The following is a 15,485-nucleotide window of genomic DNA, read 5'->3' on the forward strand; positions in this document are numbered from 1 at the left end:
CAGACGTACGCACGCGCGGAGGCGGACATGCGCAGGAGCAGCGGAGTGCATGCGTGAAGGGCCGGCCCACCGTTTCCCTCCTCTCCCAGCAGCCAGCGCGCGCACACACCCGCATGCGCACCGCCTCCCGGCTGGCTTGCCTCCGCCTCAGGAGGCCCATCGACGCTGTGCTCCGGCGAGAAGGATGCACGCATGCGCAGGAGCAGCCCTTTCCTTTCCTCTCGCCCATCAGCCGGGCGATCCAGTACGCGTGCGAGCGCATGCGCAACGCCTACCGGCTGGCCGGCCTCCGCCTGAGGAGGCGCTCCGACGCCGCTCCGGGGGCGAAGCTGAGGCGACGACGGGCAGGAGGAGCCGCCTCCCCCGGGCAAGCCCTCCGCGGGCGCTGCCATGGTCCTTCCGCCGCAGCTGGGAGGCCGGGCCTGAGGAGCCGCAGCCGAGCCGTCCTCGGTGAGCAGGCCCCCCGCCGCCGCCGCCTCCATGGCCCAGGCCGAGAAGATGGAGCTGGACCTGGAGCTGCCGCCGGCCGGGAGCGAGGGGGGCGGCCTGAGGCGCTCCAACAGCGCCCCGCTCATCCACGGGCTCAGGTGAGGCACGGGCCCTCCGTCGCGCGCGGGACCGGTGGTCGGGGATGGAGGGATGCGCCATGGCTGGGTGAGGGGAGGGCAGGGGACCTCCTCCTCTTGGGCCTGGCCTTGACCACAGGAGGAATAATAATAAAAAAATAATAATTTTTATTTGTATCTCGTCCTCCCTGGCGGAGGCCAGGCTCGGGACGGCTAACATAGTAAAAACAACACAGTATGCATAAAAACAGACATCAGTTAATTAAAATTGATCTTAAAATTAATTCAGACAAGTTAGAACCTGGGCAGGTGGCAATTATCAGGTTGGAATTAAGAGAGGTTAACACTTGCTAGGACCAACTGTTTCCACTGTTTAAAATAATGGTTATTATTTTAAAAAGGGCATTGGGGTCAGGAAGGGCAGAAAGGGGGCATCACCCCCGGAGGTAGCACCGCTCCTTGGCCCCTTGGTCCAGTCGCTTTGGGACTACAATGTCCATGATCCCTAGGGATAATGGGAGTTGTAGTGCCCAAACAGCTGGAGGGCCAAGTTGGGCCATGCCTGATCTAGAGTAGTGGTGGCCCAACTTGGCCCGCCAGCTGCTTTGGGACTACAGTTCCCATCATCCCTGACCACCGGTCCTGTTAGCTAGGAGTGATGGGAGTTGTAGTCCCAAAACAGCTGGAGGGCCAGGTTGTGTCATGCCTGCTTGAAATGAATGGGCGTACTCGAGACTCGAAGAGACCAAGATCCATCATACGCAAAGAAGCCATATAGGATGCCCAACTACCACGCTTACAGTCCCAGAGCAGAAATGTGAATATTGTTTATAGGCAACTTGTCTGTATATATATATCTGCAATGGAAGGCTTAAAAGCAGTTCTTGTGCCAGGTGAGCTGGGGGTTCCCCTGGAGGAAAAGCAGCGTGGATTTGATTTAAATCACTAGTCAGTAAGGCTTGATTTAAATCCATTTTTACAGAAAGGTTTAACCTTGCTGGCATCCTCTTTGTATTGACAACCAGAGGAAGATTGCATTTTTGGAAGAATAAATTTTCAGAGTTGTTTTTACAGTGACATCAGAAATGACCAATTTGGTTATATTATTAGAAATACATAGACAGATAATGATGAAATTATTTTTATTTGGACACTACTTGATTGGAAGGAGAAAAATCATTTCCTTCATAACCATTTAAACCATGTATTCCGCTATAACAATAACATGATAGCATATGGATCCATGTTTGTGAACCGATGTGGTTAAACAATTTTTTTAGTCAGAGTTTTAGCACACATGAGAAACTTTAAACAAATCCTTATTTCCTGATGAATAGCCTTTGGACTAGAATGTCACATAAATATAGAAGTATCTTTAGAAAGATTTTCCCTCCAGAAGCATTTTATTTTAACAATCTGATTATTTTTTAAAAAGTGATTTAAATTTAAAAAAATCTAATTTTTTATTTTTATTCCTTTACATCAGTGAGGACCGAACTTGGGCCTTCAGCTTTTTTGGGCTACAATTCCCATCATCCCTAGCTAACAGGACCAGTGGTCAGGGATGATGGAAATTGTAGTCCCAAAACAGTTGGAGTGCCAGGTTTGCCCATCACTGCTTTAAATCATTGATTTTAATCTACCCTGATATATAATACACGCCTAGTTTTTAGAAGAGGAAAACCAGAAAAAAATATATTCTGAATCAAATGTTGTACTAAACTACAATGGTACCTCTGGTTAAGAACTTAATTTGTTCCAGAGGTCCGTTCTTAACCTAAAACTGTTCTTAACCTGAGGTACCACTTTAGGCCTCCCACTGCTGCTGCGCCACCGGAGCACAATTTGTCTTCTCATCCTGAAGCAAAATTCTTAACCGGAGTTACTATTTCTGGGTTCATGGAGTATGTAATCTGAAGCGTCTGTAACCTGAAGCATCTGTAACCCAAGGTACCACTGTATATGAGCTTTCCACATTGAGTCCCTTAGATCTAAGGACTGTATGGTTTGGCCCTACACAATTATTTTAATAAAGCCAAAAGAAGTGGGACTTCTTGTTCATTGCAGAGAGCTCTGGGGGCTTTCATATGAGGGAGAAATCTGATTCAATTCCCATTTAAAGTCACACCTTCGTACACAACGCAAGGACCAAACCACAGCTGCCCTTCAAATTTCACACTTCTGCAAAGGAAGGTACTATTGTCCCAGCAAGACCAGTGGCGGGGGGAGGGTCTTGTGTGGCGGCACGTCGCCTGCGGGGACGTGGGATGTCGCCCATGTGATCGTCGTCCCAAGGGGGTGGCATGTGTGCGCGCGTGCCCATCCCAATGGGGCGGCCAAGCACTGGGGCAGACATATTACACGGCTCCCGCTGTGTTTGCTTTGCACCTGTGTAAGTGGCTCCTTTCCTGCTTTGCAGCTTAAAAGCGAGCTGCGGAGGAGGGATGGACAGGAGCCATGCCTCCCATCCGTTCCGCCTCTGCGCAGCATTCGCTTCATAAGACGCACAGACATTTCCCCTTTTTAGGGGGAAAAAGGGCGTCTTATGGAGTGAAAAATACAGTATGTGCAATGGAATGCTTAAAAGCGGATTTATGTGCCAGGTCTACTGAGGGTTCCCCTGGAGAAAAGAGAGTTTTTAAGCCGTTGGCCTGACTCGCTAGGGAAGGTCTGCTCAGCACACAGGCTCTGGTGGTACGAGGGTCCTCTCTCACCTTCTAGCCATGGGGTATGCAAGTTTCACACAATGAAATTTGGGGGGGGGAACCCTGTGTATGTCGAAAGAGAGAGAGGTTTGAGGAATGTAAATTTGCTTGACAATGTTTTTATCCTCTGGACTACTTGCATCAATGTTTAAAGCAGGAGACCGGTCCACTGTCCCTCAGACCTGACCCTTCTATGCCCCACAGATTACCCAGAGATGCATTTTAAATAAAAGGGCACATTCTACTAATGTAAAAACACGCTGATTCCTGGACTGTCTGCGGGCCGGATTTAGAAGGCGATTGGGCCGGATCCAGCCCCTGGGCCTTAGTTTGCCTACCCATGGTTTAAAGCAGGCATGGCCAAACTTTGCTCTCCAGCAGTTTTGAGACTACAATTCCCATCATCCATGACCTCTTGTCCTGTTAGTTAGGGATGATGGGATTTGTAGTCCCAAAACAGCTTTAGGGCCAAGTTTGGCCATGCCTGCTTTAAAGCATACAGTTAAAGCACAAATACAGTGGTACCTCCGTTTACAATTAGTTCCAGAGGTCTGTTCTTAACCTGAAACCGTTCTTAACCTGAGGTACCACTTTAGCTAATGGGGACTCCTGCTGCCGCCGCATGATTTCTGTTCTCATCCTGAAGCAAAGTTCTTAACCCGAGGTACTATTTCTGGGTTAGCAGAGTCTGTAACCTGAAGCGTCTGTAACCAGAAGCATCTGTAACCCAAGGTACCACTGTAAAGGATCTGGAGAGGACATTGGAATGTTGTTTACGCTACCTAAGGTCACAGGGAACTGGTATCCTATAGACCAGTGATGGCCAAACTTGGCCCTCCAGCTGTTTTGGGACTACAACTTCAATCATCCCTAGCTAACATGACCAGTGGTCAGGGATGATGGGCATTGTAGTCCCAAAACAGTTGGAGTGCCGAGTTTGGCTACCACAGCTATAGACGTCTGTTACAAAGGGCAATTAACCTGTATATCAGTGGGGCTTCTGTTGTTTTGTTGGCATCCGTCTGTCTTGGGAGAGAATGGAGGATTGCACCTGTGGAATGGCCTTCATAGTAGTTTCAGACGGACGGCTTCTTGTCTCACAGCTCATACTCTTAGCCAACGTACTGCTATTCCATTAGTAATTAATAATACTAACAATTTATTATTTATACACCCCATGCCCCCCAATCTGGCTGGGTTTCCCCAGCCTCTCTTGGTGGCTTCCAATCGAATATTAAATACACAAGACAACATCAAACATTAAGAAACTTCCCTAAACAGGGCTGCCTTCAGATATCTTTTAAAAGTCAGATAGTTGCTTATTGCCTTGATATCAGCTGGGAGGGCGTTCCACAAGGCAGACGCCACCACCCAGAAGGCCCTTTGCCTGGTTCCCTGTAACCTCGCTTCTCGCAGGGAGGGAACCACCAGAAGGCCCTTGCCGCTGGACCTGTGTCCGGTGGAGACGCTCCTTCAGGTGTACAGGATGGGACTGTTTAGGGCTTTCAAGGTAGGCAATAATAATAATAATAATTTATTATTTGTACCCCGCCCATCTGGCTGGGTTTCCCAGCCACTCTGGGCAGCTTCCATAGAAACCTAAAATATCACAGATTAAAAACTTCCCTGAACAGGGCTGCCTTAAGATGTCTTCTGAATGTCAGGTAGTTATTTATCGCTTTGACATCTGATGGGAGGGCGTTCCACAGGGCAGGCGCCGCTACCGAGAAGGCCCTCTGCCTGGTTCTCTGTAGCTTTGCATCTCGCAATGAGGGAACCGCCAGAAGGCCCTCAGCGCTGGACCTCTGCGTCCGGGCAGAACTATGGGGGTGGAGACGCTCCTTCAGGTATACTGGGCCAAAGCCGTTTAGGGCTTTAAAGGTCAACACCAGCACTTTGAATTGTGCTCGGAAACGTACTGGGAGACAATGTAGGTCTTTCAAGACCAGTGTTATGTGGTCTCGGCGGCTGCCCCCAGTCACCAGTCTAGCTGCCACCAGTCGAGACAGTCCGCGGGCAGGTAGGGTCTCAGCCTGCGTACCAGGTGGAGTTGGTAGACAGCTGCCCTGGATACAGAATTGACCTGCGCCTCCATGGACAGCTGTGAGTCCAAAATGACTCCCAGGCTGCGCACCTGGTCCTTCAGGGGCACAGTTACCCTATTCAAGACCAGGGAGTCCTCCACACCAGCCCGCCCCCTGTCCTCCAAAAACAGTACTTCTGTCTTATCAGGATTCAACCTCAATCTGTTAGCCGCCATCCATCCTCCAACTGCCTCCAGGCACTCACACAGGACTTTCAACGCCTTCACTGGTTCCAATTTGAAAGAGAGGTAGAGCTGGGTATCATCTGCATATTGATGGACACCCAGTCCAAACCCCCTGATGATCTCTCCCAGCAGCTTCATATAGATGTTAAAAAGCATGGGGGAGAGGACGAAACCCTGAGGCACCCCACAAATGAGGGCCCAGGGGTCTGAACACTCATCCCCCACCACCACTTTCTGAACACGGCCCAGGAGGAAGGAGCGAAACCACTGTATGACAGTGCCCCCAGCTCCCAGCCCCTCTAGACGGTCCAGAAGGATGTTATGGTCGATTGTATCAAAGGCCGCTGAGAGATCCAGCAGAACTAGGAAACAACTCACACCTTTGTCCCTAGCTCGCCGGAGATCATAAACCAGCACGACCAAGGCAGTTTCAGTCCCATGATGAGGCCTGAATCCCGATTGGAAGGGATCCAAATGATCCGCATCCTCCAGGCATGCCTGGAGTTGTTCAGCAACCACGTGCTCAATCACCTTGCCCAAGAATGCAAGATTTGAGACTGGGCGATAGTTGGCCATACTGGCCGGGTCTAAGGATGTTTTTTTAAGAAGCGGTTTAATGACCGCCTCTTTCAGCGGATCTGGGAATGTTCCCTCACAGAGGGAAGCATTCACCACCCCGCAGAGCCCATCGCCCAGCCCTTCCCGGCTAGCTTTTATTAGCCAGGATGGGCAAGGATCAAGGAGACAGGTGGTTGGTTTCACGCGTCCAAGCAACCTGTCCACATCCTCGGGGGTAACGGATTGAAATTGATTCCATGCAACTTGACCAGACAGAGCTCTAGCACTCTCCCGCCCCAGCCCTGCTCCCACGGTGGTGTCTAGCTCCTTCCGAATATGAGTGATTTTATCTGCAAAAAACTTTGCAAAATCGTTGCAGGAGATCTTGGGGTCTTTACAAGGCCCCGGTGGTAAAGGTGGTTCCGTTAAATTACGAACCACCTGAAAGAGTTTCCTGCTACTATTTTCTGCAGATGCAATAGAGGCGGTGAAGAAAGTCTTCTTTGCCGTCGCTGTCGCCACTTGGTAGGCTCGACGTTGAGCTCTAACTTGTGTCTGGTCAGATTCGGAGTGAGTTTTTTGCCATCGACGCTCTAGCCGTCTCAGCTATTGTTTCATTGCCCTCAGCTCCGAAGAAAACTACGGGGCTGTCCGGGCTCCATGCAGTCAGAGAGGGCGCTTCGGAGCCAGACAGTCGATAGCCCTGGTTAACTCCGCATTCCAGCGGGCCATCAGGGAATCAGCTGAAAGGCCATCAACATGGGATAAAGCATCCCCTACCACTCTCTGGAAACCATTTGGATCCATTAAGTAGCGGGGGCGGATCATGCAAATCGGTCTCACCTCCCTGCAGAGGGGAAAGTCGCGGAGAAGTCCAGTTGCACCAGGAAGTGATCTGACCATGGCACTTCTTTTGTTTCACTTTTACTTAGTGTCAGATCACCCACTTCACTAGAGGTGAACACCAGGTCTAAGGCATGTCCGTGGCTATGAGTTGGGCCAAACTTATTCAGGGACAGCCCCATGGAGGCCATGCTTTCCATGAAGTCCCGAGCAGCCCCTTGTAAGGTCGTGTCGGCATGGATGTTAAAATCCCCTAGGACAACCAAACTAGGTGTCTCCAGGAGAACATCCGCCACGACCTGAAGCAACTCAGACAGGGAATCCTTGGTGCAGCGGGGAGGTCAGTACACCAAAAGGAATCCTGTACTGCCCCTATTGCCCAACTTCCAGAACATGCACTCAGAAAACTGGATCTTCCCAGTAGGATGCCTGGTGCAAGCTAGTGACTTCCTAAAAATCACTGCAACCCCCCCTCCCCGCCCACATGACCTGGGTTGCTGTGCGTAAGAGAAACCTGGTGGGCAAGCAGCGGCAAGGACAGGCCCATCTGCTTCATCCAACCAGGTCTCTGTCACACATGCCAGGTCAAGTCCTCCATCCACAATCAGGTCGTGGATGGCAGTGGTTTTATTCATCATTGACCTGGCATTACACAGCAACACCTTCAGGTCATGTGGGTTTCCCCTGTTGATTCCAGTATCCATCCGGTCAAGGCCAGACCCGGAGGCAGGGATAGTCTTCAAACAACTACTAAACCTGCCTCCTCGGTAATGACATGGTCTGGTCTTAGCGTAACTCCGCCTCCTGCCCATGATCACTGAGATCGGATGTCCCAGTGCTTCCCCCCCTGTGGAACTTGTCCCAGGCAGCCCTGATCCAACCCTTTGAATTGTCCTCAGAAATGTACTGGGAGCCAATGCAGGTCTCTCAGGACCAGTGTTATGTGATCTTGGTGGCTACTCCCAGTCCCCAGTCTGGCTGCTGCATTCTGGATTAATTGCAGTTTCCAAGTCACCTTCAAAGGCAGCGCCACGTAGAGCGCATGGCAGTAGTTCATTTCCTAAGTTAGATGGGTTCCACACAAAGTTTCTTCAGTCCCTATTACAGGTCCCAAACTGTGTCTCAAATTCAATTCTTGGAAACAGGTGAATGCCCACTCTCCACTAAAGTATGGTGGGTTGCCCTGAGATACAGGCACAAGATCTCAGTACTTGGCCTGGGGGAGGGATTACTTCTACATTTAACCAACAAGGAGTTTATCAGCCCATGGCTGAAAACTATGGCCAGAAAATCCAGAAAAGCTATGATACCACCCTTGAATCTCCGAGGCAAAGATTTTGGGACATTTCACATAGCGACCTGCAATCCCGATCTTATGTAATTTGTAGCCCGGTCGCAGCTGGAATCCAATACAGGTACGACTTTCAGATATCCTCATATCTTAGGAACCTGTCCGTACCAACATATTAGTGTTTGTTTACCAAGCCAGACTAAATGTATTTCCATCGGAAGTGCTGAATGGTAGACTGAGAGGCATCCCTTATCAGAACTGGCTTTGTTTATGTTCTCAGGACATCGATTGCATGAAGCATATTTTACTGCGATGTGGGCAGTAGAAGCAAGCAAGGGACCAACTGATCAAACCCCTTCTGGCAAATCTGCCGGGAAAATCTGAAGCGTCCCATATTAAACATCTTTTGGAGGACAGGTCCAATGATATTGCACTGGCTGTGGCAAAGTTTCTTTCGGAAGTTAAAAGAAACAAAGATCTTCATGCTTGAGACATAACAAAACGACCGCTTCGGTTTCTCTTTCTTTTGTGGTTGGCTGTCATAACTGTATTTTGTCCTGAAATTGTTCAATGGGTCTTTGGACCGCAATAAAGGTTGATGATGATGATGATGATGCAGGGCAGCAGTATGGCCAGGATTCAGAGTGCCACAGGTGATATTGTGCTAGCTGTTCATGGGAGCTACATATTTATATAGAGCCAGCAATATACGTGGCACATTTCCGAACAAACCAAGCAGCCTCTTCCAAAGTTGATAGTCTATATTGAGATGGGAGAGAAAAGTGTGGGAAGGGAAGGATAGTCACCTGCATAACATAATAGACGCTTTCGCTTCTTTCAGTGATAATTCCCAGGTCTTCCAGCCGCACGTCTTGCGCACCCGCCGGAACAGCACAACGGTCGTGAACCGGCACAGCATGGTAAGCACTGGGGAGATCCAAAGAGCTTTCGAACCCCAGCGGTTTGTGGAAGATGGAGGCTGTGCGGGAGACTGACTGACAGGCGGCAGAGGCCCTGTTGCATTTTGATCAAAGCTGAATTGGTTGCTGGTTTGCATATGCCTGCTTTAATGCTACTGTTAACTCCAGATAATAAAGGTAAAGGTACCCCTGCCTGTACGGGCCAGTCGTGACCAACTCTAGGGTTGCGTGCCCATCTCGCTTAAGAGGCCGGGGGCCAGCGCTGTCTGAGGACACCTCCGGGTCATGTGGCCAGCGTGACGAAGCTGCTCTGGCGAGCCTGCACCAGCGCAGCACATGGAAACGCCGTTTACCTTCCCCTATAAAGCGGTACCTATTTATCTACTCACACTTAAGGGTGCTTTCGAACTGCTAGGTGAGCAGGAGCTGGGACCGAACGACGGGAGCTCACCCCGCTGCGGGGATTCGAACCGCCGATCATACGATCGGCAAGTCCTAGGCGCTGAGGTTTTACCCACAGCGCCACCCGCGTCCCAACTCCAGATAATAAACCAGAATAAACCAGATTTCCATGTCACAGTTGACGTGTGTGCTGTACTATCCAATCCAAACCATTTAAACTTGGCCCTCCAGATGTTTTGGGACTACAACGCCCATCAGCCCTAGCTAACAGGACCAGTGGTCAGGGATGATGGGAATTGTAGTCCCCAAACAGTTGGAGGGCCGAGTTTGGGGATGCTTGCTCCAATATGACTCTCCTACCAAGGAGTTAACGCTCTCGTGTCCAGATTGTGCTCTGGAGCATGCATACACACACACACACACAAACATAAACATATATATGTGTGTGCGCGTGCAAGTTCTCTCTGGTGTCTCTTAATGAGCTGTATATGTCTGTATATAATACAGTGTTGTGGGGCATGCTTCCTGACTATATTACATGGAAATTAATTAAATTCCTCTGGGTTGACTCTCCTCTTTATTCTTGGGTACGCAGGCTTCTTTTCTGATCCAGACATCGTTTTTTTACAATCGCTGTCGTTTGCACGTCTCAGTTTCCCACCAGGGCAGAACTCCAACTCGAGGCCAGGCTTCCCATCGCGCCCAACGTAATCACACAAATAGAAACTGCAAATAGAAATATGCTCTGCCAGCCCACTGAGAAACTCTGCTCTGGAGCGTACCTATTCATGACATATCTCAGGATTGAAGTTGTTGAGATTTTTTTATGGTTTTGCCCCAAAGCTGTTGAGCTTCTTTTAGGATTCAAGTTGTTGAGCTTTTTTTAGGGTTGGAATTGAGCATGCAGTAAACTTTATTTCCTCTTTCCATAACTTTTTGCAAGATGAGAAACTTGCAATTTTCTGTCTTGCAAAGAGGCAAGCTGATAACATTTTCAATGGCAGGGATTAATTCAGCTAATTTTGCCCCGAGATTGAATTAGCTTTAGTATCAGTCTCTGCATGGTAGGCTAAAGTGTCAATCATCCCCACCAGATGAACAGCAAAGATGAGAAAAAGAAGTTTTGCACCTGAAATTTCACATATAAATAATGCTTCAACTCTTCTTAGCCACCAATGAAGGTGTTTTCAGGTTCTATTGTTGTTAAAATATTCAGAGTAATATTACCTTCCTTTGCAACAGATTTATATGATGGAGTTTGACTGCGTCTGCATGAGAGAAACTGTCATTCCTCTTTCCTTTTAAGAAGAATGTATATTCTTTCAATGCTATAAAAATAAGGAGTTTTCAGGGCCACCTGCCTTGGAGTAGAGGCTGAGTGGTAGTATATTTCTCCTACATTAAAATGGGTGGAATGCATATCTACCATAATCCATAGTCCTTGGGAGGTTACAGCTATGGAAATATTAGTGTTCTTCAGGGTGGACTTGATTTAAATCACGATTTAAACCACTAGTAAGTAAGACTTGATTTAAATCTTTTTTTTTTACAGAAATGTTTAATCTTGCTGGCATCCTCTTCATATCCAGAACCAGAGGAAGGTTTCCTTTTTGGAATCTTAAATTTTCAGTCATTTTTACAGTCACATCAGAAATGACTGATTGGTTCTACTATCAGAAATAAACAGATCATTGTTTCTGTTTGGACAACTTTTCTGCTGTACTTGATTGGAAGGAGAAAAATAATCATTTCCTTCATAACAATTTAAACCATTTATTTTACTAAAACAATAACATAGTACATGGATCCATGATTGTTAACTGATGTGGTTAAACTATTAGAAATACATTGAAAGATAATTATGAAATTATGGTGAGGTTTAATAAGTTAACTGTTTATATTTGGACAACATTTCTGCTGTACTTGATTAGAAGGAGAAAAATAATCATTTCCTTCCTATTTCACTAAAACAAGAACATGATAGCATGTGGACCCATGCTTGTAAACCATTGTGGTTAAATTAATTTTTTTAATATTAAAAAAACTTCGAGTTTTAGCACACATGAAAAACTTTAAATCAGGGGTCAGCAAACTTTTTCAGGAGGGGGCCAGTCCACTCTCCCTCAGACCTTGTTGGGGGCCGGACCCACCGCCTCCCAAAAGCACTCCCCTCGAAAATGCCCCCCCTTATGCCATTCACGCCACAGCCACTGGCGCTGCCCCATCTTCGGCAGCGTCGGCATCCCCTGTCTTGGTGAAGTACAGAGGCCATGCCGCTAGCCTGGTGGCGGAGGCAGCCTCCACGCCGCTGCCGCTTCCTTCCCACTCGGCCGCTTCCTCCTGCTCAAGGGGCGCCGCGGAAGTTAGTTTCCGCGTGGTGAGGCCTCTGCACCGTGCCTGTTTAGCGCGGGGACTGACCAAGTGGGCGGTAGGGTCCTGCAAGGTTCATTGACCGGATTAATGAGCCCAGTGGGCCATATCCGGCCTCCGGGCCTTAGTTTGACAACCTCTGCTTTAAATGAATCCTTCTTTCCTTATGAACAGCCTTTGGACTAGAATGTCACTTAAATAGAAAACTATCTTTAGAAAGACTTTTCCTCCAAAAGCATTTTATTTTCAAAATCCGATTTACCGAAATTTTCTGTGTATAAGATGCCCCCATGTATAAGTCCCTCCCATGGGGGACTGCAAATTAAGAAAACACCCCTCAGCACTACCCATATATAAGATGAACCCCAATTTTAAACCTATTTTTGGGGTAAAAAACCCCCAAAAGACACGGAAAAATACGGTAAAGTTTTTAAAAATCCAATTTAAAATTTAAAAATTTGTTTTTTTGTGTATATATATATATATATATATATATATTTGATTTTTATCCACCCTGGTGTTATTACTATACAAGTTCTGTGGGCAGTTTTTATTAACGGCTCATCTTTCCGTCTTTACAAAGTGGTGTGCCAGGTTCTTGATTGAGTGTCGGTTTTCAGCCCAACCAAAGAAAGGTAACATCTGAAAGGTCTGTGCCTTCTTCCTTCTCTCCTGCAGCTGATCTCTTCCTCTACAATTCGTATCCCCAGCAGCCGACTCCATCAGATCAGAAGGGTAAGCAACATTTCACTTTTATGGGCACTGTCATTAAAGTACAAACATATATAAAAGTTCTTTGGAATTGGTCTCTCAATAATATCTCGGTTCTTTGAAGAAAACAGTTGTCTTGTGTGCTCCACTCCCAAAACCAAGCTCTATTTTTTTGCCTTCCTAAAAGGAAAAAACCTCTGGGTTTCTTAGCTAAATTTTTCTAGCTTCCACATATGGTTGTTAGAATTGGGGTCTCCATGACCCTATTCCACCTCTCCCTAATTTTCAGAAGAGCAGATTTTCCCGTGTATAAGACTAGGGTTTCCCCTGAAAAGATAATGTTCAGAATTTGGGGGGCGTCTTATAGACGGAAAAATACGGCAGTTAAATGCAACTTAAGGGCAAGTTCTTGTTTGCAGGTCTGGGGTCCCACAGTGTGCATTTAACCCAGGCATAGCATAGGCAAACTCTGCCCTCCGGATGTTTTGGGACTACAATTCCCATCATCCCTGACCACTGGTCCTGCTAGCTAGGGATGGTGGGAGTTGTAGTCCCCAAACAGCTGGAGGGCTGAGTTTGGATGTGCCTGATTTAACCTTTGGCCATTGCTAATTGGAATCCTCCTACTTGCATTCTAGAAGCTGAGCTATATCATCATCATCATACTTTTGTTTAGAACCCAGTATAATGGTCTCTATGTAATATTGGACTGGAGCTTTTGTTGGGGGTGTTGTTGCTGTTAATATTTTGTACTGTATAAAGAATCTTACATTTTACATGGAATTCCATTTTACATGGAAATTGTTCTATTTGTTTGTGTACTATTGGATGTTTTCTTTATTGTATGTGACTACTTTTCTTTGTAGTTTCGTATTTTTTATAGTATGTTGTAAGCCTTGAGCATGACTTTAACTTTGGAAACTCAATAAGCACATGAGATGTAACCGGCTGTGTTCTTAGATAAATAAGGTATACTATTCATAGAATCAAATTGTAAATTTCAACAGAAGTAACTCATAAAATTCAACAAACGAAAAAAGCAGAAGACCCAGTGGATCAGATCATTCCATAGTCAGTTCATGCATAAGGTCCATTTGTGTAATGATATTGTATATATTTGCAATACTTAGAGCTTTAACTACTGATGAAGCCCAGGACGGCGAAACAAGGCCAATATTCCGGAAATCCTTGTCTTAGACTATGTGAAAGGATTTTATGGAACTGTAACAACCTTTCATGTGGATGGTTTGGACTTTATAAACAGACAGGTGGAACAGACACCATTACACGTACAAAACCCACACATATGTACATTAGTGACAGAGGTGACCTCTGCTCTTTTTAAGCAGCATTTGAACACAGTTTGGCATGGAGTCTACTAGTTTCAAACAGTCCCTGTAGATCAGGGGTCAGCAAACTTTTTCAGCACGGGACTGGTCCACTGTCACTCACCTTGTGGGGGGGGCCAGACTATATTTTGAAGAAATAAAAATGAACGAATTCCTATGCCCCACAAATAACCCAGAGATGCATTTTAAATAAATGGACACATTCTACTCATGTCAAAACACCAGGCAGGCCCAACAAATAACCCAGAGATGCATTTTAAATAAATGGACACATTCTACTCATGTCAAAACACCAGGCAGGCCCCACAAATAACCCAGAGATGCACTTTAAATAAATGGACACATTCTACTCATGTCAAAATATGCTGATTCCAGGACCGTCTCCGGGCTGGATTGAGAAGGCCAATGGGCCGGATTTGGCCAGCGGGCCTTAGTTTGCCTACCCATGATATAGGATATATTAGATTCTGCTGATATAGGACAGGCCTAGGCCAACTCGGCCCTTCAGACTACAACGCCCATCCTCCCTGACCACTGGTCCTGTTAGCTAGGGATGATGGGAATTGTAGTCCTAAAACAGCTTGAGGGCTGAGTTGGCCGGTGCCTGATATAGGATATGTGGTTGATATAGGAAATGATAATTTTGTGGAGCAGGAAGTCATTGAGAACTAAGCTGTGAATTCTTGTACTCCAGGAGGAAGGAGTGGATTTGATGAACAGAGAAGCGGCGCATGAAAGGTAGGCGCAACTGAACTGCTGTTTTTTAAAAAAGCAGATACTGTGTTCTCTTGTCGCCACTGATGAGCCTTTTTGTGTTTTAGGGAAGTCCAAACAGCAATGCAGATAAGCCAATCATGGGAAGAAAGCTTGAGCCTGGTAATCCTTTTACAGATGTTTAATATTTTAATTCCACTCTCTGACTTAACCAGTGAGCTCAGAGTGGGGGATGGAGTGATTGGCGTTCTCTTTTTCATCGGGATCTTTATGGCGCAGCCTCTAGGGCCGCTGCGTCCCGTGAGGCTGTCAACATGACCCTTTTGTGTTCTCAGAGTGACAATGACTTGGACAAATCGGAAAAATCCTCGTCTCCAAAGAGGATAGACTTCATTCCCGTCTCTCCGGCACCTTCGCCAACGAGGGGGATTGGAAAGGTACGCCAGAAAACTTCCTCAGTTTGGGAGTTGCAAGGGAAGTGGCAGTGTGGGAAGACTACAGGAACTAAATGATACACACCTTGGGTTACAAACACTTTGCGTTACAGACTCCGCTAACCCAGAAATAGTACCTCGGGTTAAGAACTTTGCTTCAGGATGAGAACAGAAATCGCGCGGCGCCAGCGAGAGGTCCCATTAGCTAAAGTGGTGCTTCAGGTTAAGAACGGACCTCCAGAACGAATTAAGTTCTTAACCAGAGGTACCACTTTATAGTGGGGCCTCAAATCTTTTGGACCGATAAGCTCATTAATAATCTTCAGAGAGGGCTGTGGGCACCAAGCCTTCTT

At 47.0% G+C, this 15,485-nt stretch overlaps 1 protein-coding gene across 9 annotated transcripts in view; it reads left to right on the forward strand.

Moving 5' to 3' along the window:
- Positions 1-251: 251 nt before the first annotated feature.
- LOC309361801 (P2R1A-PPP2R2A-interacting phosphatase regulator 1-like) overlaps positions 252-15,485 on the forward strand; it is a gene marked incomplete at its 3' end in the record, with an annotated part of 82,702 nt that continues 67,468 nt past the window's right edge. For 4 of the 9 annotated variants that reach the window (XM_081897027.1, XM_081897026.1, XM_081897024.1 and 1 more), the window contains exons 1-6: positions 252-587; positions 9,074-9,152; positions 12,603-12,659; positions 14,679-14,722; positions 14,806-14,860; positions 15,034-15,135. In XM_081897027.1, coding sequence (XP_081753153.1) covers positions 481-587; positions 9,074-9,152; positions 12,603-12,659; positions 14,679-14,722; positions 14,806-14,860; positions 15,034-15,135 — 444 coding nt within the window. In that variant the 5' untranslated portion in view covers positions 252-480. The remainder of the gene's footprint in view (positions 588-9,073; positions 9,153-12,602; positions 12,660-14,678; positions 14,723-14,805; positions 14,861-15,033; positions 15,136-15,485) is intronic. The other 5 variants (XR_014164635.1, XR_014164636.1, XR_014164637.1 and 2 more) reach the window with 2 other exon arrangements.

This window comes from Podarcis melisellensis, assembly GCF_964234715.1.
Source record: "Podarcis melisellensis genome assembly, chromosome: Z".
Lineage (NCBI taxonomy): Eukaryota > Metazoa > Chordata > Lepidosauria > Squamata > Lacertidae > Podarcis > Podarcis melisellensis.